The sequence below is a fragment of the Tachyglossus aculeatus genome, chromosome 20, assembly GCF_015852505.1.
Source record: "Tachyglossus aculeatus isolate mTacAcu1 chromosome 20, mTacAcu1.pri, whole genome shotgun sequence".
Lineage (NCBI taxonomy): Eukaryota > Metazoa > Chordata > Mammalia > Monotremata > Tachyglossidae > Tachyglossus > Tachyglossus aculeatus.
Window position 1 is genome coordinate 30,142,482 of NC_052085.1, and position 27,461 is coordinate 30,169,942.

General features: G+C 48.2%; 1 protein-coding gene across 3 annotated transcripts in view; it reads left to right on the plus strand.

Annotated features, from left to right (window-relative positions):
* The window catches only part of DLG2 (discs large MAGUK scaffold protein 2), a 793,095-nt gene that overhangs the window by 348,256 nt on the left and 417,378 nt on the right, over positions 1 to 27,461 (plus strand). For 2 of the 3 annotated variants that reach the window (XM_038761625.1, XM_038761626.1), the window contains exon 6: positions 12,649 to 12,810. In XM_038761625.1, the coding sequence (XP_038617553.1) occupies positions 12,649 to 12,810 (162 nt within the window). The remainder of the gene's footprint in view (positions 1 to 12,648; positions 12,811 to 27,461) is intronic. The other variant, XM_038761629.1, reaches the window with a different exon arrangement.

Below are 27,461 nucleotides of genomic sequence, written 5' to 3' on the forward strand. Positions count from 1 at the left end.
AGCGTTTCATCCTCTTGGCACACAAGAGGGTACTTATCTGTTCGTTTGTGTCCTTGGGCTTTTATCTGTTTGTGTGTGAACTTTATTTACTGAATGCCGTTTCTTCGTATCTCTCCACTCACCCTCAACTGTTGAAGTCATCTGCTTAGGACCACCGACTCCTCTATTAGGTTGTACATTTCTTGAGACCAGCTATCTTATTTTTTCCTTCCCTTTATGCACCCAATCGGCCCTGCCCGGTGTAGCCGCTCAATCAACAGCTATGGTATTGGATTTTAATCCTTTGACCCGCACGTCGCTTTGCGTCGACGTCCAAATCGGTCGTTCGAAATTCTCTGTTTCTCTTGCAAAGCGAGCTCCAACCCAGCTTGTGGCCGGAGGGGTCGTAGGGTTGGTAGGACCAAGAGGCCGTGGGGTCCGTTTTCAGCTGGCCCATCCCGCACAGACCTGGCACGAGACACCTTTCTGTCCATCAGTTTCGTCTTCAATGCCCCAAATCCCTCTGCCGTGGTTCGGAAGTGACGCCCGCGTTCCTAAGGATCAGAGAGGGAACCAGAAAGGCCCCAGAGCAAGCGGAGGAAAGAAGGGGCCCCAAGGGAGAAATGCACCGAGCAGAGATGGACTTCCATCGGGTATGATGTCACGCGTGTGACGTCACGGGTGTCTCTGCGTCTAGGAGACCAGAAGGCCACCAGAGGCTATCCCGGTAAGATGCCAGCTCCCATCCTACGGTAGCACATGCTATGAACCTTCTGGGGCTAGAGAGAGTTTGGAGTTTCCCTGTCTGAGCCCAAGGAGTTAAAAAACAGCATGGTCTAGTGGATACAGCGCAGGCCTGGGCATCCAGCGCTTTGAACAGTGCCCAGCGCTTCGAACAGTGCTTTGCACACAGTAAGCGCTTAACAAATGCCATCATTATTGTTATTATTATTATCAGAAATACTTGGGTTCTAATCCCGGCTCCGCCACTTCTCTGTTCTGTGACCTTCAACAAGTCACTTCATTTCTCTGCGCCAGAATGACCACATCTGTAAAATGGGGATTAAGACTGTGAGCCCCATGTGGGACAAGCTCCCCAGCACTTAGAACAGTTCTTTGCACATAGTAAGTGCTTAATAAATGCCATCATTATTATTATTATTATTAGCTTGCATCTACGTCAGCATTTAGTACAGTGCCCGGGAAATAGTGAGTGCTCAGCAAATACCGTTAAAAAATGTAGCTGAAAATGACTGAACAGGAAACAGTAGGACCTAAAGGCCTGGAGTGCTTAGTACAGTTCTCTGCACACAGTAAGCACTCAATCACTCATTCATTTGTTCATTCAATCGTATTTATTGAGCGCTTACTGTGTGCAGAGCACTGTACTAAGCACTTGGGAAGTACAAGTTGGCATCATCATCATCATCAATCGTATTTATTGAGCGCTTACTGTGTGCAGAACACACATATAGAGACGGTCCCTACCCGACAGTGGACTCACAGTCTAGAAGGGGGAGACAGAGAACAAAACAAAACATATTAACAAAATAAAATAAATAGAATAGATAGGTACAAGTAAAATAAATAAATAAATAGAGTAATAAATACATACAAACATATATACATATATACAGGTATATATATATGTGTGTGTGTTTGTGTACAGATATATATATATATATGTATATATATATATATATATGTACAGGTATATGTATATTTATACATGTATGTAGTAAATACAGTTGAATGAATGAATGACTAGAGGGATGTGAGGAACTTCTCATTGCAGTGCAGCTTATGGTCTCTGCCATCTCACATGCAGTTTTCCATGGAAAAGAATTCACTTAGAAGGAACTTCCAACCTCTGGGAACTCCTAGTTGAAAGCAACTTACAATTTCATCAGTCGATCTTGTCTGTAGAAACAGGAACCCTTATGGGGAATCGAAACCAAGTTGGTCACTGGAGGGGAAGGGGGGAGGATGGAATTCAAACCCACACTTATTTCATGTTAACTGCATCATGGAGCCATCACTTGCTTACTTAATGATTACTTTAAGCTTGTTGATTAAATGTTTTCCCCATTACCGCTACACTGAGCCAGAGGTTTGAAAACATGACTCACTCCATTATCATTGTGCCTACCCAAAGTGTGTGGGCTTGGCGTTTGTACCCACATATAATGGTATATGTTCTCATGTGTGCGTATGCTATACGTGTATACATATATATATAGATAGATGGCAGCTGGGTTGGGGAATGTGGAAGAGTAAGTAAGACTAAGTTTGTTACTGAAAAACTTTCCAAAAGCAGTCTGCCCGTAGGCTTCAGCGTGCCTTTGGGTTAAACTTCAGGATGCTTTGGGCACCATCTTGTGGAGTCCTGGATTTCCTACACTCCGAAGGGAACCGCGGATGGTGGGGGACAAAAAGCCCTTGCTTCCTCTTTTCATCCGCAACGAAAGAACGTGAACGATTTGCGGGTTTTAGGCAATGAGTTTGATAACCCATAACTGCGCATCAGGCAGAAACTCCTCACCCTGGGCTTCAAGGCTGTCCATCCCCTCGCCCCCTCCTACCTCACCTCCCTTCTCTCCTTCTCCAGCTCAGCCCGCACCCTCCGCTCCTCCGTCGCTAATCTCCTCACCGTACCTCGCTCTCCCCTGTCCCGCCATCGACCCCCGGCCCACGTCCTCCCCCGGGCCTGGAATGCCCTCCCTCTGCCCATCTGCCAAGCTAGCTCTCTTCCTCCCCTCAAGGCCCTACTGAGAGCTCACCTCCTCCAGGAGGCCTTCCCACACTGAGCCCCTTCCTTCCTCTCCCCCTCGTCCCCCTCTCCATCCCCCCCATCTTACCTCCTTCCCTTCCCCACAGCACCTGTATATATGTCTATATGTTTGTACATATTTATTACTGTATTTATTTATTTATTTATTTCACTTGTACATATCTATTCTATTTTGTTAGTATGTTTGGTTTTGTTCTCTGTCTCCCCCTTTTAGACTCTGAGCCCATTGTTGGGTAGGGACTGTCTCTATATGTTACCAATTTGTACTTCCCAAGCGCTTAGTACAGTGCTCTGCACATAGTAAGCGCTCAATAAATACGATTGACGATGATGATGATGATAACCCAGGAGAGAAGGAGCCCAGAAGCGCTGAATGCCATTTCCTCCCCTTCCCTCCCGGATTTAAAAATTCCACTACAGCCAAACAAAGACCACGTCCAAACAGAGGGACTTGGGTGGGAAACACGGCGGGGGCACTTTAAAATGGCAAGTCTAAACTATCCCCGATTTGGTAGCCTAATCGTACGTTGCTAGGATGAACCATGAAATCATCTAGAATCAGAGACTGCCCCATCATCATCATCAATCGTATTTATTGAGCACTTACTATGTGCAGAGCACTGTACTAAGCGCTTGGGAAGTACAAATTGGCAACATATAGAGAGACAGTCCCTACCCAACAGTGGGCTCACAGTCTAAAAGGGGGAGACAGAGAACAAAACCAAACATACTAACAAAATAAAATAAATAGAATAGATATGTACAAATATGTACATATATACAGGTGCTGTGGGGAAGGGAAGGAGGTAAGATGGGGGGATGGAGAGGGGGATGAGGGGAAGAGGAAGGAAGGGGGCTCAGTCAGTTGTAGGCTCCTCTCATCGATCGGTGGGATTTATTGAGCACTTACTGTGTGTGCACTGTACTAAGCACTTGGGAAAGCCCAGTGCAGTGGAGTTGGGAGAAATATTCCTTTGCCCACCAGGAACTTACAGTCCAGAGGGGAAGATTGACAGTGTATGCTGGGAACAGACCCTACACTTCTTTGTAGTGGAAAGAGCATGGGCCTGGAGTCACCGCAGCTCATCCAGTTCCCTGCTGTGTGACTTGGGTCAGCGCCACTTACCCTCTTTGGGCCTCGGTTTTTCATCTGTATAATGGGGAGAAGACACCCGTTCTTCCTCTTAAGAACGTGAGTCCCTTGTGAGACAGGCACTGCGTCCAGTCTGGCAATCTTGGATCTTTCCCGAGTCCCCAGCATTGAGCAGTGTCCCTGGCACATACGAAGTGCCTAATAATGCCTTCATTATCAGTAGTAGCAGTCAGGCTATTTACTAAGCGTCCCTTGGATCCCGTGGTAAGCGCCTGGAAAAGAACAACTATAGGCAGGACGTGTCCGCTATCCACCAGGACCTTTGGCTGTAACGGGAGATGCTCAAAGAAATATTTCGAAAGAGTGAAATCAGAATGAAAGGTGACGTGTACGATTGAATAAGCATCTATCACAAGTGAGGCGCAGTGTGGCCTAATGGACAGACCGACGGGCTTGGGAGTCAGAAGGACCTGGGTTCTAATCCCGGGTCCGCCACTTGTCTGCTGCGTCACCTTGGGCAAGTCACTTCACTTCTCTGTGCTTCAGTTACCTCGTCTGTAAAATGGGATTAAGACCAAAAGCCCCACGTGGGACATGGACTGTTTTTTTTTTTGTTTTTGCCGTATTTGTTAAGCGCTTACTAAGTGCCAGGCACTGTCTTAGGCGCCAGAGTAAATACAAGATAATTCAGTTGATCACAGTCCCTATCCCATCTAGGGCTCACATTCTTACAGATGAGGTAACTGAGGCAGAGAAAAGTTAAGTACCTTGCCCAAGGCAACCTGATTAGCTTGTATCTACCCCAGCGCTTAGTACAGTGCCTGGCACGTAGTAAGTGCTTAACAAGTACCATTTTTTAAAAAAGTTAGGAAGTAGACTTGGGGAAGAGAGTGATCTGGGGAGAATTGACTGAAGAGAGCTGAAGAATGGAGGGGAAAGAGCTGGTGGAAGACCTTGAAGCCAGGGTTTTGGAGATGGTAGTAACTCCTGCTGAAAGGTCCTAAGCAAGCTCCACTTTCTCATTTCCATATCCCTCAGGTAATTTCAAGCTTTCATGTAAATCACCGGTTCTTGGAGGGACAAAACCCATTAAAAATTCACGGCGGCACCTTTGGTCTCAGTGCCGCCGATCAAATTAATTAAAGAGGATTTCCAATATTTGATGTTGGCCGAGAGGACTCGGGGCCCTGCCAGCCGCAGACAAGCTGAGGCGTGATTTAATGAACGTCGTCATCTGGCCGCATCTGGTCGTGGCCAGAATCCCAGAAGCGGGCGGGGAGGGGGCTCCACTGGCAGAGTCACGGCACCAACGTTCCCGGCCTCGTGTTCAGGGTCGGCTCGTATGGGAAATGTTGTCTGGCTGTGGTTCCTCCAACTAGGTGCCGGATAATGAGGTGATGGGACATTCTGCATCTTGGCACATGACTCCCTTTGGACCACTAGCCCCCTGGCAGAGTGTGTTGGAGAGTTCTTGGAGTTCTCTGCGCCGGGGATTCTGGTGAAGACCCTGAGGGCTGTGGAATTTTCTCTGGAATTTTCTGGGAGATGTTGAAAAAAATAATAATGGTATTCGTTAAGCGCTTACAATGTGCCAAGCACTGTTCTAAGCCCTGGGGTAGATACAAGGTCATCAGGTTGTCCCGCATGGGGCTCACGGTCTTAATCCCCATTGTACAGATGAGGTAACTGAGGCACAGAGAAGTTAAGTGACTTGCCCAAAGTCACACAGCTGACAAGTGGCGGACACCCAGGTTGCGAGCAAGTGAAAAAGCATCACGTTCAGGAATAATAAATTTTAATAACTGTGGGGGTGGTGGACCAAAAGCCCCACGTGGGACATGAACTGTTTTTTTGTTTGTTTTTGTGGTATTTGTTAAGCGCTTACTAAGTGCCAGGCACTGTCTTAAGCGCCGGAGTAAATACAAGATAATTCAGTTGATCACAGTCCCTATCCCATCTAGGGCTCCCATTCTTACAGATGAGGTAACTGAGGCAGAGAAAAGTGAAGTACCTTGCCCAAGGCAACCTGATTAGCTTGTATCTACCCCAGCACTTAGTACAGTGCCTGACACGTAGTAAGCGCTTAACAAGTACCATTTTTTAAAAAAGTTAGAAAGTAGACTTGGGGAAGAGAGTGAGCTGGGGAGAATTGACTGAAGAGAGCTGAAGAATGAAGGAGAAAGAGCTGGTGGAAGACCTTGAAGCCAGGGGTTTGGAGATGGTAGTAACTCCTGCTGAAATGTCCTAAGCAAGTTCCACTTTCTCATTTCCATATCCCTCAGGTAATTTCGAGCTTCTGTGCCAAGCGCTGGGGGTAGGTATAATATGAGGAGACGGACACGGTCCCCGTCCCACGTGGAGCTGACCGGCTAAGGGGGACTTATCCTCATTTTTTTCCCTGTTTAGCCACGCCTTGGCTTTTACTTTTTTCAGGGGAAGAGTCCTAAATAAGTAATGTTTAAAGGAAGAGAGAGAGGGATAGATGCCAGGTTTGTAGAACTGCTACCGGAGAGAAAAGAATGATAATTAATAATGATCATATTGGTTAATCCCTTACTATGTGCCAGTCACTGTACTAAGTGCTGTGGTGGACGCAAGCAAATTGGGATGGACAGAGTCCCTGTCCCTCGTGGGGCTCACAGTCGTAATCCCCACTTTACAGATGAGGTAACTGAGGGGCAAAGTGAAGTGACTTGCCAAGGGTCACAGAGCAGACAAGTGGTGGAGCCGGAACCCAGGTCCTTTGACTTGTACTTCCCAAGTGCTTGGTACAGTGCTCTGCACACAGTAAGTGCTCAATAAATACGATTGAATGAATGAATGACTCCCAGGCCTGTGGTCTATCTGCTAGGCCCTGCTGCTTCTCCTCATTTTACAGTTGAGGTAACTGAGGCCCAGAGAAGGGATTTATGGGGTGATTCTGCGCGTGTGGCCCCAGATCACATAGCTTGGTGACTAGACGGCCCTCTGTTCATACTCCTCTTTCTGCCTTCCCAATACAGTTCCCCCCATCTCTTGGCTGGGCTCGCTCCTCGAGGCAACCAGTGGCTGTCCCTCAAGGCACTTCCCACCAAAAGATTGAATATTGGATTTCCTAAGCACTTGCTACAGGCCGGGAGCTGGGGTAATGATGATGGCATTTATTAAGCGCTTTCTATGTGAAAAGCACTGTTCTAAGCCCTGGGGAGGTTACAAGGTGATCAGGTTGTCCCACGGGGGGCTCACAGTCTTCATCCCCATTTGACAGATGAGGTCACCGAGGCCCAGAGAAGTGAAGTGACTTGCCCAAAGTCACACAGCTGACAATTGGCGGAGCCGGGATTTGAACCCACGACCTCTGACTCCAAAGCCCGGGCTCTTTCCACTGAGCCAAGCTGCTTCTCTGGGGTACAACCGAGATGGTGATCAGATGGGACACGTTCTCTATCCGATCTAATACGCGACCCAAGAGGCAGGGAGGGTCTATTCCGAAAACACATGATGGTGGCTGAGAGTCCAAAGTTTGTGTCACCTCCCACCAAAGAGGCGTTTTGTGGATAGGAGAGTGTAGAAACACAGCTCCCAGGGCTCTGAGCTTTTGACGTCGAAGCCTGGGTGTCGGCCCTGACAGGAGTCTGTTGTCCGTCTGGCTGTGGCTCGCCGTGGAGATCCTCAGGGAGATGGTAATCAGATGGGACACGTTCTCTCTCCAGTCTAATATTCGATCTAAGAGGCAGGGAGGGCCTATTCCCAAAACCCATGATGGTGGCTGAGAGTCCAAAGTTTGTGTCACTTCCCGCCAAAGAGGCATTTTGTGGATAGGAGAGTGTAGAAACACAGCTCCCAGGGCTTTGAGTTTTTGAGGTCGAAGCCTGGGTGACGGCCCTGACGGGACTCTGTTGTCCGTCTGGCTGCGGCTCGCCGTGGAGATCCTCAGGGAGATGGTAATCAGATGGGACACGTTCTCTCTCTGGTCTAATATTCGGTCTAAGAGGCAGGGAGGGCCTATTCCCAAAACACATGATGGTGGCTGAGAGTCCAAAGTTTGTGTCACCTCCCGCCAAAGAGGTGTTTTGTGGATAAGAGAGTGTAGAAACACAGCTCCCAGGGCTCTGAGTTTTTGACATCGAAGCCTGGGTGTCGGCCCTGACGGGAGTCTGTTGTCCGTCTGGCTGCGGCTCGCCGTGGAGATCCTCAGGGAGATGGTAATCAGATGGGACACGTTCTCTCTCCGGTCTAATATTCAGTCTAAGAGGCAGGGAGGGCTATTTCCCAAAACACATGATGGTGGCTGAGAGTCCAAAGTTTGTGTCACTTCCCGTCAAAGAGGGGTTTTGTGGATAGGAGAGTGTAGAAACACAGCTCCCAGGGCTTTGAGTTTTTGACGTCGAAGCCTGGGTGTCGGCCCTGACGGGAGTCTGTTGTCCGTCTGGCTGCGGCTCGCCGTGGAGATCCTCAGGGAGATGGTAATCAGATGGGACACGTTCTCTCTCCGGCCTAATATTCAGTCTAAGAGGCAGGGAGGGCTATTTCCCAAAACACATGATGGTGGCTGAGAGTCCAAAGTTCGTGTCACTTCCCGTCAAAGAGGGGTTTTGTGGATAGGAGAGTGTAGAAACACAGCTCCCAGGGCTTTGAGTTTTTGAGGTCGAAGCCTGGGTGACAGCCCTGACGGGACTCTGTTGTCCGTCTGGCTGCGGCTCGCCATTGAGATCCTCAGGGAGATGGTTATCAGATGGGACACGTTCTCTCTCCGGTCTAATATTCGGTCTAAGAGGCAGGGAGGGCCTATTCCCAAAACACATGATGGTGGCTGAGAGTCCAAAGTTTGTGTCACCTCCCGCCAAAGAGGCATTTTGTGGATAGGAGAGTGTAGAAACACAGTTCCCAGGGCTCTGAGTTTTTGACGTCGAACCCTGGGTGTCGGCCCTGACGGGACTCTGTTGTCCGTCTGGCTGCGGCTCGCCGTGGAGATCCTCAGGGAGATGGTAATCAGATGGGACACGTTCTCTCTCCGGTCTAATATTCAGTCTAAGAGGCAGGGAGGGCCTATTCCCAAAACACATGATGGTGGCTGAGAGTCCAAAGTTTGTGTCACTTCCCGCCAAAGAGGGGTTTTGTGGATAGGAGAGTGTAGAAACACAGCTCCCAGGGCTCTGAGTTTTTGACGTCGAAGCCAGGGTGTCGGCCCTGACGGGAGTCAGTTGTCCGTCTGGCTGCGGCTCGCCGTGGAGATCCTCAGGGAGATGGTAATCAGATGGGACACGTTCTCTCTCCGGTCTAATATTCAGTCTAAGAGGCAGGGAGGGCTATTTCCCAAAACACATGATGGTGGCTGAGAGTCCAAAGTTTGTATCACTTCCCGTCAAAGAGGGGTTTTGTGGATAGGAGAGTGTAGAAACACAGCTCCCAGGGCTTTGAGTTTTTGACGTCGAAGCCTGGGTGTCGGCCCTGACGGGACTCTGTTGTCCGTCTGGCTGCGGCTCGCCATTGAGATCCTCAGGGAGATGGTTATCAGATGGGACACGTTCTCTCTCCGGTCTAATATTCGGTCTAAGAGGCAGGGAGGGCCTATTCCCAAAACCCATGATGGTGGCTGAGAGTCCAAAGTTTGTGTCACCTCCCGCCAAAGAGGCATTTTGTGGATAGGAGAGTGTAGAAACACAGCTCCCAGGGCTTTGAGTTTTTGACATTGAAGTCTGGGTGTCGGCCCTGATGGGACTCTGTTGTCCGTCTGGCTGCGGCTCGCCGTGGAGATCCTCAGGGAGATGATAATCAGATGAGACACGTTCTCTCTCCGGTCTAATATTCGGTCTAAGAGGCAGGGAGGGCCTATTCCGAAAACACATGATGGTGGCTGAGAGTCCAAAGTTTGTGTCACTTCCCGCCAAAGAGGCGTTTTGTGGATAGGAGAGTGTAGAAACACAGCTCCCAGGGCTCTGAGTTGTTGACATAGAAGCCTCGGTGTCGGCCCTGACGGGAGTCAATCAATCAATCAATCAATCATATTTATTGAGCGCTTACTGTGTGCAGAGCCTGTACTAAGCGCTTGGGAAGTACAAGTTGGCAACATATAGAGACAGTCCCTACCCAACAGTGGGCTCACAGTCTAAAAGGGGGAGACAGAGAACAAAACCAAACATACTAACAAAATAAAATAAATAGAATAGATATGTATAAGTAAAATAAATGAATAAATATATAGAGTAATAAATATGTACAAACATATATACATATATACAGGTGCTTTGGGGAGTGAGTCAGTTGTCCGTCTGGCTGCAGCTCGCCGTGGAGGTCCTGAGGGCCCGCTGCCAGCTTCTGTAGGTGCCTGATGACTAGAATGGCGTAATTGGCATCGGCCGAGCGGCTCCGGGCTGCCCACGTGGCACATGGCGGGAGGCACTCATTTTGTTCCTCTGCCCGCGGGGTTAGGCCGTAAAATTAAGACTGAGTTCATGGCTTTGGGGTTGGAAAATGTCGAGAAGCAGTGTAGCCTGGGTGAAAAGAGCCACCGACCTGAGAGTCAAGGGACCCCAGTTCCACCCCTTGTCCGCTGAGTGACCTCGGGCCAGTCACTTCACTTCTCTGGGCCTCAGTTTTTTCATCTGTAAAATGGAGATTCAGACTGGGAGGTCCAGGTGGGACAGAGACTGTGTTCAACCTCTGTCTACCCAGGGCTTAGAGCAAAGCCTGGCGCATAGTATGAGCTTACCAAATACCATTAAAATAAAAATCAAGCACTTAATACTAGGCATCGCACCCATCTAGAACCAGGGTGCTCTTAGAACAGTACTTTGCACATAGTAAGTGCCTAATAAATGCCATTATTATTATTATTGGAAAGAGCTCAAGTCTGGGCGTCAGGACCTGGATTTTAATCCCTGTTCTGACACTTGCCTGCTGAGTGACCTTGGGCAGGTCACTTAACTCCTTTCACTGTACCTCAGTTTCCTCTCCTCCCAAAAGGGGATTAAATCCTACTCCCTCCTCTTTAGACTGTGAGTCCCAGACTGTGAATCCCACGTGGGATGGGGACTGTGCCCAATCTGATTATAATAATAATAATTATAAAGGCATTTATTAAGTGCTTACTATGTGCCAAGCACTGTTCCAAGGGCTGGGGAGGTTACAAGGTGATCAGGTTGTCCCACGTGGGGCTCACAGTCTTCATCCCCATTTTACAGATGAGGGAACTGAGGCCCTCACCCAGCTGACAATTGGCGGAGCCGGGATTTGAACCCATGACCTCGGACTCCAAAGCCCGGGCTCTTTCCACTGAGCCATGCTGCTTCTCAATTATCTCTTCCCCAGTGCTTAGTACTAAGCACATAGTACACGTTTAATGAATACTATAAAAATGGGTGCTCAGCAAATGCTTCTTATAATTGCTATTTGCTCTAAATTTCAGAACAAAATGGTTTTCAGGGCTAACCTCCAAAATGTTAAGCTCCAAATTCAGCCTCATTGTTTTCAAGATGTATGTGTCACGTTGTAACGTGGGGATGAATTTTAACTGAGCTAGAACAGTCATCCATCCTATCCGGAATTCTGTCCTGGACAGTGGCCCAACTTGGCACATAGTAAGCGTTTAACAAATACCATCATTATTTAGAGGACCTGTGCAAAAGTTGTGTCTTTCTTCTAGCAAGAGCTAGTGGGTACAGCACGGCCCTGGGTTCTAATTCCACTCCACAACTTGCCTGCTCTGTGATCTTGGGCAAGTCGCTTCACTTCCCTGGGCCTCTGGGCCTCATCTGTAAAATGGGCTTTAATAATAATAATAATAATGACATTTGTTAAGTGCTTACTATGTGCAAAGCACCGTTCTAAGCACTGGGGAGGATACAAGGTGATCAGGTTGTCCCACGGGGGGCTCACAGTCTTAATCCCCATTTGACAGATGAGGTAACGGAGGCTCAGAGAAGTGAAGTTACTTGCCCAAAGTCACACAGCTGACAATTTGAACCCATGACCTCTGACTCCCGAGCCCGGGCTCTTTCCACCGAGCCACGCTGCTTCTCCCATGTGATGCATGGACTGTGGCGACCCTATTTGCTTCTTTCCGCCCCAACGTTTAGTTCAGTGCTTGGCATGTAGTAACTGCTAAACATAGACCTTTTTGATCATTATTATCATTATTATTATCATCATCTACCCGAGCGCTTAACAAATACCTTCAAAAACCAGCTCCCAAGTGCTTAGTACAGAGCTTCGCACGTAGGCAATCAATGCGTGCCATTACCCGTTTGATCATGTTCGGCCCCCAGATACTATTCTATTTATTTTGTCAACGATGTGCATCTAGCTTTACCTCTATTTATTCTGATGACTTGACACCTGACCTCATGATTTGTTTTGTTTTCTGTCTCCCCCTTCTAGACTGTGAGCCCGTCGTTGGGTAGGGACTGTATATGTTGCCGACTTGGACTTCCCAAGCGCTTAGTACAGTGCTCTGCACGCAGTAAGCGCTCAATGAATACGATTGAATGAATGAATTTCATACGTTTATGTTTTTTAATTTTCCCCCGTAATAACCCGAGCAGAGAGGACGCCGGGTGGTTCAGATCCTTTGATGCCATATCGGTGCACGGTTGTGTTGGTCCCGTATTTAGTCTGCAATCGGGCAGAAACGGGGTCCATAAGTCCGGCTGGGTGGGCAAGGCGTCGAGCGCGGAAAACCCTGGGCACCACGGTCCCCCCGGCTGAACCGGTCCCGTCGGAGAGCGAGGAAAAGAAGTGGGGCAACGCCGATTGGCGACCGTTCCCGACGCCGTACCAAGCACACGGTGTTTTTCCTTTCTCCTAGAAGTATCGCTATCAGGATGACGAGGCCCACCACGATCATACCCTACCTCGCCTGACGCACGAAGTGCGGGGACCCGAGCTCGTCCACGTATCCGAGAAGAACCTGTCGCAGATAGAAAACGTGCATGGCTACGTCTTGCAGTCGCACATCTCCCCTCTGAAGGTCGGTTGAGCGGCTCGCGCGGGACGGAAGGGGAAGGGAGGGGGCCGCGGAGTGACTTCTGGAATGAAATGCCGCATGCCTTCCCACCCCTTTGGAGGCCATCTGCAGAGCGCGGCCGAGGCCGGCGAGGTCAGGCGGCGATGGCGTTGTCAGAGTCGGGGGAGTGTTTGCCAGATCCATTTAATTAGGGCACTCTTGTCCAAGAGCAGAGGGAAATCTTGAAAACACCGAGCAGACTCAGATGGACATCTGAGCCCTCGTGTTCTTTCCGTCAATGTCCCCCGCCAAAGTGAGTAACATAATGTCAGCGTCGACGTCCTGCTGTCTGCTCCAGATCGCATCGGCCGACCCGTGGTTTGAGCAGACCTTTCCGCCTACTCCACGAGGAATTGTCTTGCTGGACGGTTTGGTCCGGCGGATGAGATGCTTGCCAATATTCTTCCGTGATCTTTCCCGCTCTCTGAGCAAGTGAAAACACTGCGATAGATGGAAACCTCAGAACGAATCTGATGTTTCCGGAGGCCCCTTTGGCTGTCAAACCTAGGCTCGTGTTTCGTCGGGAGCGCTTCGGGATCTTTTCTTCTCCGGTATCCGTAGCTTAGAGGACACGAACTGCGTGATAAATGGAGAGTGGAAACAGGTTTCAGTCAATTAGTAGTATTTATCAAGCGCTTATGTACAGAGCACTGTATTTAGAGCTTGGGAGAGGTTAGCAGTTACATTTCTGGCCCAGAATGTTTTGGTAAAGGGCTGTTGGGCGTTTGCTGATTTTTACAAATCGTCATCATCATCGTCAATCGTTTTTATTGAGCGCTTACTATGTGCAGAGCACTGTACTAAGCGCTTGGGAAGTACAAATTGGCAACATATAGAGACAGTCCCTACCCAACAGTGGGCTCACAGTCTAAAAGGGGGAGACAGAGAACAAAACCAAATATACTAACAAAATAAAATAAATAGAATAGAGGTAGCCAGGTGTTTCGGGTGTCTATGGGGAGGTTAGGAGCAATGTAGTTCAGTGGGCACGTTGACTTGGCTGTTTCGAAGGGCGGGGCGTAAACCTGTCCGATATAACCGAGTTAGTAGACATATTCCCTGCCCGAAATGAGTTGACAGGGACGATGCCTTGGGGAGTGGACTCTCCCAAGTGCTTAGTACAGTGCTCTGCACAGTAAGTGCTCAATAAATACCACTGATTGATTGATTGATTGATTGATTGAAGGTCAGCCCCAGTCCTACAAGTTGAGAGAGGCCGAAGGGTCTGGAGGCCGGAGAAGGTCTGAAGGTCTGAGCGTCTATAGGCTATGAGCTGTTTGGTGGGGAGGGGAGGACCTGGGGAGGGGTGGTAGGGAGATGAAGTGAAAAGGGTCCTCTGGGGGGGAGGCAGAGATCATTAATAATGATAATAATAATAATAATAATAATAATAATAATAATAATAATGGTATTTGTTAAGCACTTACTATGTGCAAAGCACTGTTCTAAGCGCTGAGGGGATACAGGGTGATCAGGTTGTCCCACTTGGGCTCACAGTCTTAATCCCCATTTGACAGATGAGGGAACTCAGGCCCAGAGAAGTGAAGTGGCTTGCCCAAAGTCACCCAGCTGACAGTTGGCGGAGCCGGGATTTGAACCCTTGACCTCTGACTCCAAAGCCCGGGCTCTTTCCACTGAGCCACGCTGCTTCATTAATCGTGGGGCTTACCCTGTGCTGTGCACTGTAGTACGTACAAGATAATCAGGCCAGGAATCCTACATGGAGCCCCACAATCTAAGGAGGAGGGAGGAAGGCTTAATGGCCATTTTGCAGGTGGGGAAACTGAGCCCCGGAGGAGTTAAGTATTCCCAGGTCGTTCAGGAGGTGACAGAGCCAGGATGAGAACCCAGGCTCTTTAACTCCCACGTCCATGCAGCCAAAAAAGGACCCCCCTTCTCTCTACCCTTCCCACCCCATCCCCCCGACCCCCCGCCCACCACATCCACCAGGAAACAATTTCCCCAGGTGTGTTTCCCCATTTGTGTGAGGCCTTGGCAAGAAGCAGTGTGGCTCAGCGGAAAGAGCCTGGGCTTTGGAGTCAGAGGTCATGGGTTCGAATCCCGACTCCACCACATGTCTGCTGTGTGACCTTGGGCAAGTCACTTAACTTCTCTGAGCCTCAGTTCCCTCATCTGTAAAATGGGGATTAAGACTGTGAGCCCCACGTGGGGCAACTTGATCACCTTGCAACCTCCCCAGCACTTAGAACAGTGCTCTGCACATAGTAAGCGCTTAACAAATGCCATCATCATTATTATTATTTACCCGCATCAGGAAAATGTCTCAGGCGTTTCCCAAACTCCAAGACCGCAGTTCTTGCCTTTCTATCGTGTAGACAGGAGAGGGCATCATCAGCGTAGAATCCTTGGCTCTGGGAAGTTTTTTCCGGAGTCTCGGAGGGTTTTTCAACGCCCAGACAGAAAGCCCGCAGATAATAATAATGTGAGGCCTGGGGGAGCGATCTTTTCCCAGTTAGTGAAACAGAAATGAAATCGGGCGCCCAGACCTCTGGAGGGATGGAGAGGGAAAAGGGGCTCTGTGACTCCCCTGGGAGCCTTGGTGGCATCATTCCCGCTGTTGGGTAGGGACCGTCTCTGTGTGTTGCCAAGTTGTACTTCCCAAGCGCTTAGTACAGTGCTCTGCACACAGTAAGCATTCAATAAATACAATTCAATGAATCGTTCAGGAGGATTCAGAGGGACCTGGGTTCTAGTCCCAGCTCCATCACTTGTCTGCCGCATAATAATAATGATGGCATTTATTAAGCGCTTACTATGTGCAAAGCACTGTTCTAAGCACTGGGGAGGTAACAAGGTGATGAGGTTGTCCCACGGGGGGCTCACAGTCCTAATCCCCATTTGACAGATGAGGTCACTGAGGCACAGAGAAGTTAAGTGACTTGCCCAAAGTCACCGGGATTTGAACCCCTGACCTCTGACTCCAAAGCCTGTGCTTTTTCCACTCAGCCACGCTACCCGCATGACCTTGGGCAAGTCTTTTCACTTCTCTGGGCCTCAGTTCCCTCTTCTGTAAAATGGAGATTAAGACTGTGAGCCCTGTATGGAACAGCTTAGTACAGTGCTCTGCACACAGTAAGCGCTCAATAAATACTATTGAATGAATGAATGAATGAATGAACAGGGACCGTATCCAACCCTATTACCTTGTATCTACCCCAGCGCTTAGTACAATTCCTGGAACATAGTAAACATTTAACAAAAGCCGCGATAATTATTATTATTCTTTTTAGCTCAGCTCAACTGGGGAGGAGAGTCTCCAGGCATCACAGCCCCTGCTTTACCCCTGCTCTCAACTGTATAGGAAATGTTGCGATGCCTTAATGCGAGAGGGCTGCACATTTCTTTTCCACTCCCTTCTTCTCCGTGGCCCTACATTTCCCTCCCCAGACTAGGAGAGCAGGCCCTGAGTGACGGCCCTGTGTCTGATTGATGTTGTGGCTGGCGGGAGCTTGCTATCTTTCCAGCTCCTGACAGAGTTAAAAAGGGGCCCTAATAAAACTGCCCCTGTCATTTAATTGGAAAAAAAAAACCCCTCAGCAATTTAAGAAAAAACAGCTGAGGCTGGAGCGAGCCCTCCTTCAGAATAAATGAAGGACCGGGATTCTCTCCGAGCGGATTCTAGATGCTTCGGAGCCCACTTCCAGCATCTCCTGGGGTGGGGTTGGTCCAGAGAAGTGTCAGGGGTGGAGGACTGCGGGTTGGAGTCTGTCTTCATAGAGGTCTGCTGGATGGGACCATTTGGCAACCTCAGGAACAAAGCAGAAGAAGAGACACTAGCCCTGTCCTGGGTGAGCCTGCAGTCTAATGAGCCAGGCGGTTGACGTAAATAGATCCGTCAGTCGATTGTATTTATTCACTCATTCAATCACAGTCTAATGAGCAAGGCAGTTGACATAAATAGGTCGTATTTATTCAATCACATTTATTGAGCGCTCACTGGGTGCAGAACACTGTACTCAACACTTGGGAGACTACAATATAACAGAGTTCATAGACACGTTCCTTACCCACAGTGCGCTTACAGTGTAGAGGTACATATCTATTCTATTTATTTTATTTGGTTAGTATGTTTGGTTTTGTTCTCTGTCTCCCCCTTTTAGACTGTGAGCCCACTGTTGGGTAGGGACTGTCTCTATATGTTGCCAATTTGTACTTCCCAAGCACTTAGTACAGTGCTCTGCACATAGTAAGCGCTCGATAAGTACGATTGATGATGATGATGATGATGAAATGGATACAAATGTGAGAGGGAGAGTCTGTACACAACAGGTTCGGGGGGGAAGGGAATCGAGAACAAATAAATAAAAACCTAGGGGTGCTGAGGCATCCAAGGGTCCATAGTTGGAAAGGCAACGGATCAAGCAGGGAAGCCTTCTTGGGCATAGTGGCTTTTAGAGAGGGCTTTGAAGGAGGGGTGGGGAGGAGAAGCAGAGCTGGAAAGGTGCTTCAGGCCAGGGGAGAGATGTCAGAAATGGATTGGAGGTGAAAAGGCGCACAGTGGTTCCCAAATTGGAAAGTAAGGGAGATCCAGGAAAAGCCACTTGACATCTCTGAAGCTCCCGATTTTCACTGCACAGATGAAGAATACGAGGGAATGAATGTTTGGTAAACGGCCCTCGAAATCTTCAACCTTTCCTGAACATTTAGCTGCAACGGAAGGGGCAAATCAATCAATCAGTTAATCAATCAATTGCATTTATTGAGCGCTTACTGTAGATCAGCCAGCACTGGCCCATGGGGAATGTTCCCTTCTAACTTCCAGCGCTTAGAACAGTGCCCAGCGCTTTGAACAGTGCTTTCCCCATAGTAAGCACTTAACAAATGCCATCATTATGATTATTATTATTATAAGGGAAACAAGAGGGCTGAGTTGCTTAAGGGGATTGTAAATCCAGACATGTGAATGGATTAATGGGGGAAGAGTTCTTGGAGGAGATGACCTTTTTTTTAATAAGCGCTTTGATGCGGGAGATGGTGGTTTGGGAAAGCTAAAGGAGGAGGATAGAGAAGCAGCGTGGCTCAGTGGAAAGAGCCCAGGCTTGGGAGCCAGAGGTCGTGGGTTCTAATCCCGGCTCTGCCACTTGTCAGCTGGGTGACTTTGGACAAGTCACTTAACATCTCTGGGCCTCAGTTACCTCATCTGTAAAATGGGGATTAAGACTGTGAGCCCCACGAGGGACAACCTGATCACCTTGTATTCCCCCACCCCCACACTTAGAACAGTGCTTTGCACATAGTAAGCGCTTAACAAACCTGATCACCGTGTCCTTGTGCATAGATGCCTTGTTGGCAGATCAAGCTCAACATGGCTAAAACTAAACCCTTCATCTCCCTTCCCAAATTCATCTCATCTTTCTCAACCCAATTAGCTGTATCTTCTAGACTGTGAGCCCGCTGTTGGGTAGGGACCGTCTCGATATGTTGCCAACTTGTACTTCCCAAGCGCTTAGTCCAGTGCTCTGCACACAGCAAGTGCTCAGTAAATATGATTGAATGAATGAGTGAACAAATGGCATCATTATTATTATTATTATTTGCATTGCGGGGAGCCTCAGCAGTGGGTCTGAGGCAGGATGATTTAGTTTCTATCTTTCCTGGAGGCAGAGAGCAGGGGGACAAGTCCCTTTCTGCTTGCCGACCCTATGATTTTCCAAAAATTCAGTCCTATTTATTGAGTGCTTATTGCATGCAGAGTACTGTACTAATCGCTTGAGGGAGGACAACAATAAATGGACTTGACAACAGAAGTGGACTTGACTGTGGTTACGACCAGCTCCTCCCCATGTTGCACAATTCCCTTTCAAGTCCGCTTTTGAGTCTCACTTGACGCTCGGTCGGAAAAAAGGCAAAACCATTAAAACCCGAATTTCGCTTTTAAACAGAGCCCGGGTAAAGGGAGAAAGAGGGAAGGCGATAATTGCTATGTTGTCAGTGCATTGTCGGGCTTTAACTTTGAAGTTAATATCACAAATCATATCTTTGATGAATAAGGGATCAGGTTTTCTCCCCGGGCCCAGATACCTAAGGGTAATCATCAGTGTGTGATAATAAACATAATGACATTGATAATTGAGAACCAGACGTGTTTGATCGATGGGGCAGGGTGTTAGCGAGCAGAATATTAAGCGGGTTTTATGGCATCCTGCTTTGTGGACTTGGACAACTCCTTTATCGACTTTCCAGGCAGGTCACTGAAAGTTATTGGAAACTTGGTGAGTGGCCCATCACCTCGTCTCAGGTGGACCAGCAGATTTTACAAAACCGCCACCAACCACATCATCAATCATCAATCGTATGTATTGAGCGCTTACTATGTGCAGAGCACTGTACTAAGCGCTTAAAGATAATAATAATGACAGTGACATTTATTAAGCGCTTACTATGTGCAAAGCACTGTTCTAAGCGCTGTGGAGGTTACAAGGGGATCAGGTTGTCCCACAGGGGGGCTCACAGTCTTCATCCCCATTTTCCAGAGGAGGGAACTGAGGCCCAGAGAAGTGAAGTGACTTGCCCAAAGTCACACAGCTGATAAGTGGTGGAGCCAGGATTTGAACCCATGACCTCTGACTCCAAAGCCCAGGCCCTTTCCACAGAGCCACGCTTCTTCTTCTTCTGCGCTTTCCACAGAACCACATCTTACCAGATGACACCCAGGGAACACTATGGCCCCGGTTGTTCCTTGATATAATAGTAGTAAAATGGTACTTGTTAAGCGTTTACTATATGTCAAGCACTGTTCTAAGCGCTGGTGTAGAGAAGCAGCGTGGCTCAGTGGAAAGAGCACGGGCTTTGGAGTCAGAGTTCATGTGTTCAAATCCTGGATCCGCCCCACAATAATAATAATAATGGCATTTATTGAGCGCTTACTATGTGCAAAGCACTGTTCTAAGCGCTGGGGAGGTTACAAGCATACATGTCTGCTTTGTGACCTTGGGCAAGTCAGTTCGCTTCTCTGGGCCTCAGTTCCCTCATCTGTAAAATGAGGATGAAGACTGTGAGCCCCACATGGGACAACCTGATCACCTTGTATCCCCCCCACAGCGCTTAGAACAGCGCTTAGAACAGGCATGAGTACCTCATCCTCCCTATCACGTCAAGGTCTGTGTCACCTTCTTTCAGAGTTACTCCCCTGCCAAAGTGGCAGGAGCAGAAAATTATGATTAAGAAAAAAAAGGCCGAGGGCTTGGAGGGAACCATGGATGGAGAGGATGAGCCTCTGAAAGAAAAAGATATTAGCGGGAACCAGGTCAAGACAGCATCTTGGAAATCTAGGTCAGAGAGGATTTCCGAGAACACGGGATTACACACGGTAACAAAGGAAGGATCGTCAAATGGAAGATGATAGGAAGCTGCTTTGTGCTTTGCCAACAGACTGTCAGTAACCGAAGATATTTATAAGGGCGATGTAGGGTCAGTAATTGAATACATTATTGTTTTTAGGATTTATTAGGAATTTAAGCATTTTAGTAATTCAACTTTTCCAACAAAATAAATTCCAAAGGAAACCACTTCGTAAGATTCGCCCAGTACCGGACTCCGCCACGAGGCCGGGAATTTACTGCTGAAATTGAACCTCCCTCCTGTACTCCAGCTGGTCTGGATTTTTTCTTCAATTACGGTGGAGTGAAATGATGACTGGGTTTCAATCTCGAGTTTGTAATGTTTTTTTTTCCCCTTCCCGCACCGCCGACCCATGAGTTTGCAGCACTAACGAAACGGAACGGGATTATTTTAAGGTTCATCTTGGGTGATTTATCAGAGGGGAGGGGCCGGGGGGGTGAAACGGGCCGACGTTTTCAAGGACGAGATCGGGCTCAGGATTAATAATGATGGTGTTTATTAAGCGCTTACTATGTGCAAAGCACTGTCAGCTGCCGCTCCTGCTGGCTTGGGAAATTCAAGGAAACCTGGTTTCAGGGACTGGGGCGTCTCATCCAGCTTGGGGGCCTGAAACGCCCACCTGTGTGGGAAGGGACCTTGGGTGTTAGATGAGCTAGAAGAGATTCCGTCGGAGGGGGAATGGGAAATATTCCTCCGCAGCGCCGGCCGGGATGAAGCTGAGGTTGGCAGCCTGTTCTGATTAGCTTTGGGATACCCAAGTCTCCAACCCTCCCCTTAATGTGGAGGAATCTGTTCGCTGTGATGTAGATTCCCCAGGCCGAACCTGGCTGAGGACTAACCTACTAACGACCTTGCTTAGGACCATTATTCCATCCATTATTATACCAATAGTCCATCCAGCCCAGGACTCTCACTAATCTGGGGTCAACAGAAACCTTGGGTGATGCCGAGAAGCAGCAGGGTCTAGGGGGAAGAGCCTGACAGTCAGAGGACCTGGGTTCTACTCCCATCTCTGCCAGGGGCCTGCTGGGTGGCCTTGGGCAAGCCACTTAACTTCTCCGGGCCTCAGTCTCCTCATCTGTCGAATGGGGATCCAGTAGCCGGACTCCCTCCCCCTCAGACTGCGAGCTCCATGTGGGACAGGGACTTACGTGGTATTTATTGAGGCTTATTATGAGCAGAGGAGCAGCGTGGCTCAGTGGAAAGAGCCCGGGCTTCGGAGTCAGAGGTCGTGGGTTCAAACCCCAGCTCCGCCAATTGTCAGCTGAGTGACTTTGGGCAAGTCACTTCACTTCTCTGGGCCTCAGGTACCTCATCTGTAAAATGGGGATAAATAATAATAATAATAATGGCATTTATTAAGCACTTACTGTGTGTAAAGCACTGTTCTAAAAGACTGTGAGCCCCCCGTGGAACAACCTGATCACCTTGTAACCTCCCCAGCGCTTAGAACAGTGCTTTGTACATAGTAAGCACTTAATAAATGCCATTATTATTGTTAGCAGAGCACCATACTAAGCACTTAGGAGAGCATAATATAACAGAGTTGATAGATGCATAATCCCTTAAACATTATTATTATTATTATTACCCACCTGGACATCATCCTCATGGTTCAGGATAGATCACCTAACACTGCTAAAAATGTCTCCCACATCCTTAGCTTTTCAGTCATTTATTCATTCAGTCGAATTTGACTGCTTACTGTGTGCAGAGGACTGTACTAAGCGCTTGGGAGAGTACAATACAACAATAAAAGGACACCTTCCCTGCCCACAGGGAGCTTGCTCTCTAGAGGGAGGGGGAAAACAGACATTAATATAAATAAATAAATTACAAATGCGTACCTAAGTGCTGTGGGGCTAGGAAGGGGGATGAACTAAGGAAGCAAGTCAGGGCTTAGTGGGGGCTTAATGGGGGCTTAGTGAGGGAAGGTCTTTTGAAGGAGATGTGTCCTCAATAAGCCTTTGAAGGGGAGGAGAATAATTGTCAGATTTGAGGAGGGAGGATGTTCCAGGTCAGAAGCAGGGCTCGGGCTAGGGGTCGGAGTCTCCTGACCCATCCTGGACTCATCCAGAAATGGATCAAAGCCTTCTTGACATCATTTCCAATCCCCAGTGAACTGATGGGCAGGTTCTCCAAGCATCGCTTTCTACTCATTCATTCATTCAATCGTATTTACTGAGCGCTTACTGTGTGCAAAGCACTGTACTAAGCGCTTGGGAAGTACAAATCAGCGACATATACAGTACTCAGAAAAGGTTAATGATCCACACAAAGGAGCTCAGGAAATCCTTCGCTTTTCCGGGCAGGATCTGGCCCGGCATCCGATCGGAACCCGGGCGGGCCTTTCCAAAATTCTTTATGCCCGATCGACTGCACCTGCCGTCCCAGGAGCGCCCGGGTTGACGAAGATGCGTAGGGATTTACGGGAAAAGCCGTTCTCCCACAGGCCCCTCCAGCCCGTTATCGCAACAGATGTTCCCGGTTAGCCACCAACCCAGGGCTTTATGTGAGATCATCACCCTCGTCATCTGGATTTCCCGGCGGCGCGGGGAGGATGACAAATTCCGTGCAGTGGAGGACCTCGCTGTGCGCGCAGGAATTGCTAGGGGCTTGGAAGCGGGGAAAGTGTTGGCAGGAAGGGGATGAACTTCCATTTGTCTGTCTGCCACAGCCCACGTCGGCGTGGTGTTGGGCTCCCCTGGGTCCCGGAGGGAGGGCAGGGAAGGGGGCGGTCGGTTTCAGTAATGAACATTTCCGAATCCCCGGAATGTTGCTCACTGCCCAGACCATCCCTTCGGGTTGTCAGCTAGTGAAGAAAGTCAAGAAAAATGTTCTCAATTTTAAAAACTGGCCAACCAAGAGCTTTCAAGAAACTGCTTTTTTTTTTTGAATGGTATTCTTTAATCAATCAATCAATCAATCAATCCATAGTATTTATTGAGCGCTTACTGTGTGCAGAGCACTGTACTAAGCGCTTGGGAAGTGCAAGTCGGCAACACATAGAGACAGTCCCTATCCAACAGTGGGCTCACAGTCTAGAAGGGGGAGACAGAGAACAAAACCAAACATACTAACAAAATAAAATAAATGGAATAGATATGTACACGTAAGATAAATAAATAAGTAAATAGAGTAATAAATATGTACAAACATATATCCATATATACAGGTGCTGTGGGGAAGGGAAGGAGGTAAGATGGGGGGGATGGAGAGGGGGACGAGGGGGAGAGGAAGGAAGGGGAAGGAAGCAAGGCTTTAAGCGCTTACTACATGCCAGGCAACGTACTAACTGCTGGAGTAGATACAAGCCAATCGGGTTGGGCACAGTACACGTCCCACATGGGGCTCGTAGTCCTAATCCCCATTTTCCAGATGAGGTAACTGAGACACAGAGAAATGACGTGACTTGGCCAAGGTCATAGAGCAGTCAAGTGGCAGAGTCAGTATTAGAACCCACGTCCTCTGACTCTCAGGCTCCTGCTCTATCCGCAAGCCTGGCTCAGCGGAAAAGAGCCCGGGCTTTGGAGTCAGAGGTCATGGGTTCAAATCCCGGCTCCACCAATTGCCAGCTGGGTGACTTTGGGCAAGTCACTTCACTTCTCTGGGCCTCAGTTCCTTCATCTGTAAAATGGGGATGAAGACTGTGAGCTCCCCGTGGGACAACCTCATCGCCTTTTCACCTCCCCAGCGCTTAGAACAGTGCTTTGCACCTAGTAAGCGCTTAATAAATGCCATCATTATTATTATTATTATTATCTGGAAAATGGGGATTAAGACTGTGAGCCCCAGTGAATCAGGTTGGACAAAGCCCATGTCCCGCATGGGGCTCACAGTCATAATCCCCATTTTACAGATGAGGAAGCTGAAGCCCAGAGAAGTTACCTGTTCTTGTCCCACTTAAGATTATGAGTGCAATGCGGGACAGGGATAGTGTCCGACCTAATAGACTTGCATCTCCCCCAGCGCTTAGAACAGCGTTTGACACATAGTAAGCGCTTAACAAGTATCATAAAACAAAAGTTAAGTGCTCTGCACACAGTAAGCTCTCAATAAATACGAATGAATGAATGAATGAAGTGAAGTGACTTGTCCAAGGTCACCCAGCAGACAAGTGGCTGAGCTAGGATTAGAACCCAGGTCCCCCGACTCCAAGGCCTGTGCTCTTTCCACTGCTTCTCAGACCTGGGTTTTAATCCTGATGCTTCTACTTGTGTGCTGGATGACCTTGGGCAAGCCGCTTAACTTCTCCGGGCCTCAGAGTCCTTAACTATAAAACGGGGATCACATGCTTATTCTCCCCGCTCCTTTGACTGTGAGCCCCGTGTGGGACATATTTTACCCACCCCAGCTCTCAGTGCAGCGCTTGGCACTTAGTACGGGCGCAACAACTCTCCAATTTTGAACAAATCTACCGTTTTTATTTGTGATTGTAGGTTCAAAATTAGAATAGAGAACACAAGGATGCAAGTATTTTCTGCAGATCTAAGTGGAGCCCCCTGACCCCCATCTCCCCGTAGCCCTCCAGAAGAAAATGACTTTCTTTTCTTTTTATAGCTGGCAGGCATCCACTTTCTTGTCCCCCGACTCTAGATCTTGCCTATCAGTCTTCCCTTCCGATTGCTAGCCGAGAAGGTCCTTGGACGTCCCATTTCCCCGGCCCTAAATACCCGCAATCCCTCGCTGCTGCCTACGAAAGCGACAGAGATTGGAAAAATTTGAGGCCGGGATGGCACTCGAGTGTCTGGGACTAGAGGCGAAGAGTTGCGAACAGTTTTTCCTTCCCATGCCGGGCAGAGCCTAGCAGTACATGGACTATTTGGGAAAAAGTGTTGCGTAGTGGATAGAGCATGGGCCTCAGAGGTTCTAGTCCTGTATTCCCTATTCTAATTTTGAACCCACAGTCACAAATAAAAAGTGTCGATTTGTTCTGCGCTTACTAAGTGCCAAGCACTGCTCTAAGAGTTGGGGTGGATAAAATACCTCTCAGGAGAAGGGAGAACAATCGTGTTACCGCTCTCCGCAGAGTGATCTTGAGCAAGTCACTTCTCTTCTCTGTGCCTCAGTTCCCTCATCTGTAAAATGGGTATTCAGACGGTGAGCCCAGTATGGGGCAGGGACTGTATTGAACCTGTATTGAACCCTCCCCCTTCTAGACTGTGAGCCTGCTGTTGGGTAGGGACCGTCTCTATATGTTGCCAACTTGTACTTCCCAAGCGCTTAGTACAGTGCTCTGCACACAGTAAGCGCTCAATAAATACGATTGAATGAATGATTACTTGGTGCCAACTGTCAGCTGTGTGACTTTGGGCAAGTCATTGAACTTCTCTTTCCCTCAGTGACCTCATCTGTAAAATGGGGATTAAAACTGTGAGCCCCCCCCATGGGACAACCTGATCACCATGTAACCTCCCCAGCGCTTAGGACAGTGCTTTGCACATAGTAAGCGCTTAATAAATAGAGTCAGAGGTCAGGGGTTCAAATCCCGGCTCCGCCACTTGGCAGCTGTGTGACTTTGGGCAAGTCACTTAACTTCTCTGGGCCTCAGTTCCCTCATCTGTAAAATGGGGATTAAGCCTGTGAGCCCCCCGTGGGACAACCTGATTACCTTGTATCTACCCCAGCGCTTAGAACAGAGCTTGACACATAGTAAGCGCTTAACAAATACGAATATTATTATTAATAAATGCCATCATTATTATTATTATTATTACCTGCCCCAATGCTTAGAACAGTGCCCAACGCACAGAAATTGCTTAACAAATTCCTTAAAAAAGAATAATTACGTTTCGTGTGAATTCTGAAGTTTCCTGAATTCTAAATAGGGATGTGGGAGGTACACAAAGTGCAGAGCAGCTTGAACGCCTAAAAATCTGCCCTTTAGCTGTGACTTCAGAGCTTTCTCAGAGGCCACCTTCACGCCTACCCGGTTCCTCGGTTTTTCAGAAAATGATCTTTCTGCAGACTGCTTCCAGGCCGTTGCTCTCTCCGACGCATTCGAGTGATGGGCGGTGAAACCTGGTGGAAAGAACCTGGGATAATAGTAATAATAATGACATTTATTAAGCACTTACTCTGTGCAAAGCACTGTTCTAAGCGCTGATGTGGAGTCAGGAAGCCTGGTTTCTAATCCCGGCCCCCACTGGTCTGCTGTGTGACTTTGGGCATGCCATGCTGCCCTCGTTGCCCTCTCTGCAGGGCAGTTTTCAATGTTAACTGGCATCTCCGATGCCCTCTTGGGCCATTTCCCCCTGGGGTGTGTTTCCTGAAGGAAAAATAATAATAATAATAATAATAATAATAATAATAATAATAATAATGGCATTTGTTAAGCGCTTACTATGTGCAGAGCACTGTTCTAAGCGCTGGGGGGGGGATACAAGGTGATCAAGTTGTCCCACTTGGGGCTCACAGTCTTAATCCACAGATGAGGAAACTGAGGCTCAGAGAAGTTAAGTGACTTGCCCACGGTCACACAGCAGACATGTGGTGGAGTCGGAATTCGAACCCATGACCTCTGACTCCAAAGCCCGGGCTCTTTCCACTGAGCCACGCTGCTTCCCTGTCTAGACTGCGAGCCAGTTGTGGGCAGGGCTTGTCTCTCTTTATTGCTCTATTGTACTTTCCAGTCACTTAGTACAATGCTGTGCACATAGTAAGCGCTCAATAAATGCAACTGAATGAGTAAGTAATAATAATAAGGGTGTTTGTGGAGCAATCAATCAATCAGTCGTATTTATTGAGCGCTTACTGTGTGCAGAGCACTGTACTAAGTGCTTGGGAAGTACAAGCTGGCAACATATAGAGACAGTCCCTACCCAGCAGTGGGCTCACAGTCTAGAAGTATTTTGTCACATACTAACAAAATAAAATAAATAGAATAGATATGTACAAGTAAAATCCTTCCTCTCCCCCTCGTCTCCCTCTCCATCCCCCCCATCTTACCTCCTTCCCTTCCCCACAGCACCTGTATATATGTATATATGTTTGTACATATTTATTACTCTATTTATTTATTTATGTTACTTGTACATATCTATTCTATTTATTTTATTTTGTTAGTATGTTTGGTTTTGTTCTCTGTCTCCCCCTTTTAGACTGTGAGCCCACTGTTGGGTAGGGACTGTCTCTATATGTTGCCAACTTGTACTTCCCAAGCACTTAGTACAGTGCTCTGCACACAGTAAGCGCTCAATAAATACGATTGATGCTGATGCTGATAAATTAATAAATAAATATGTACAGACATA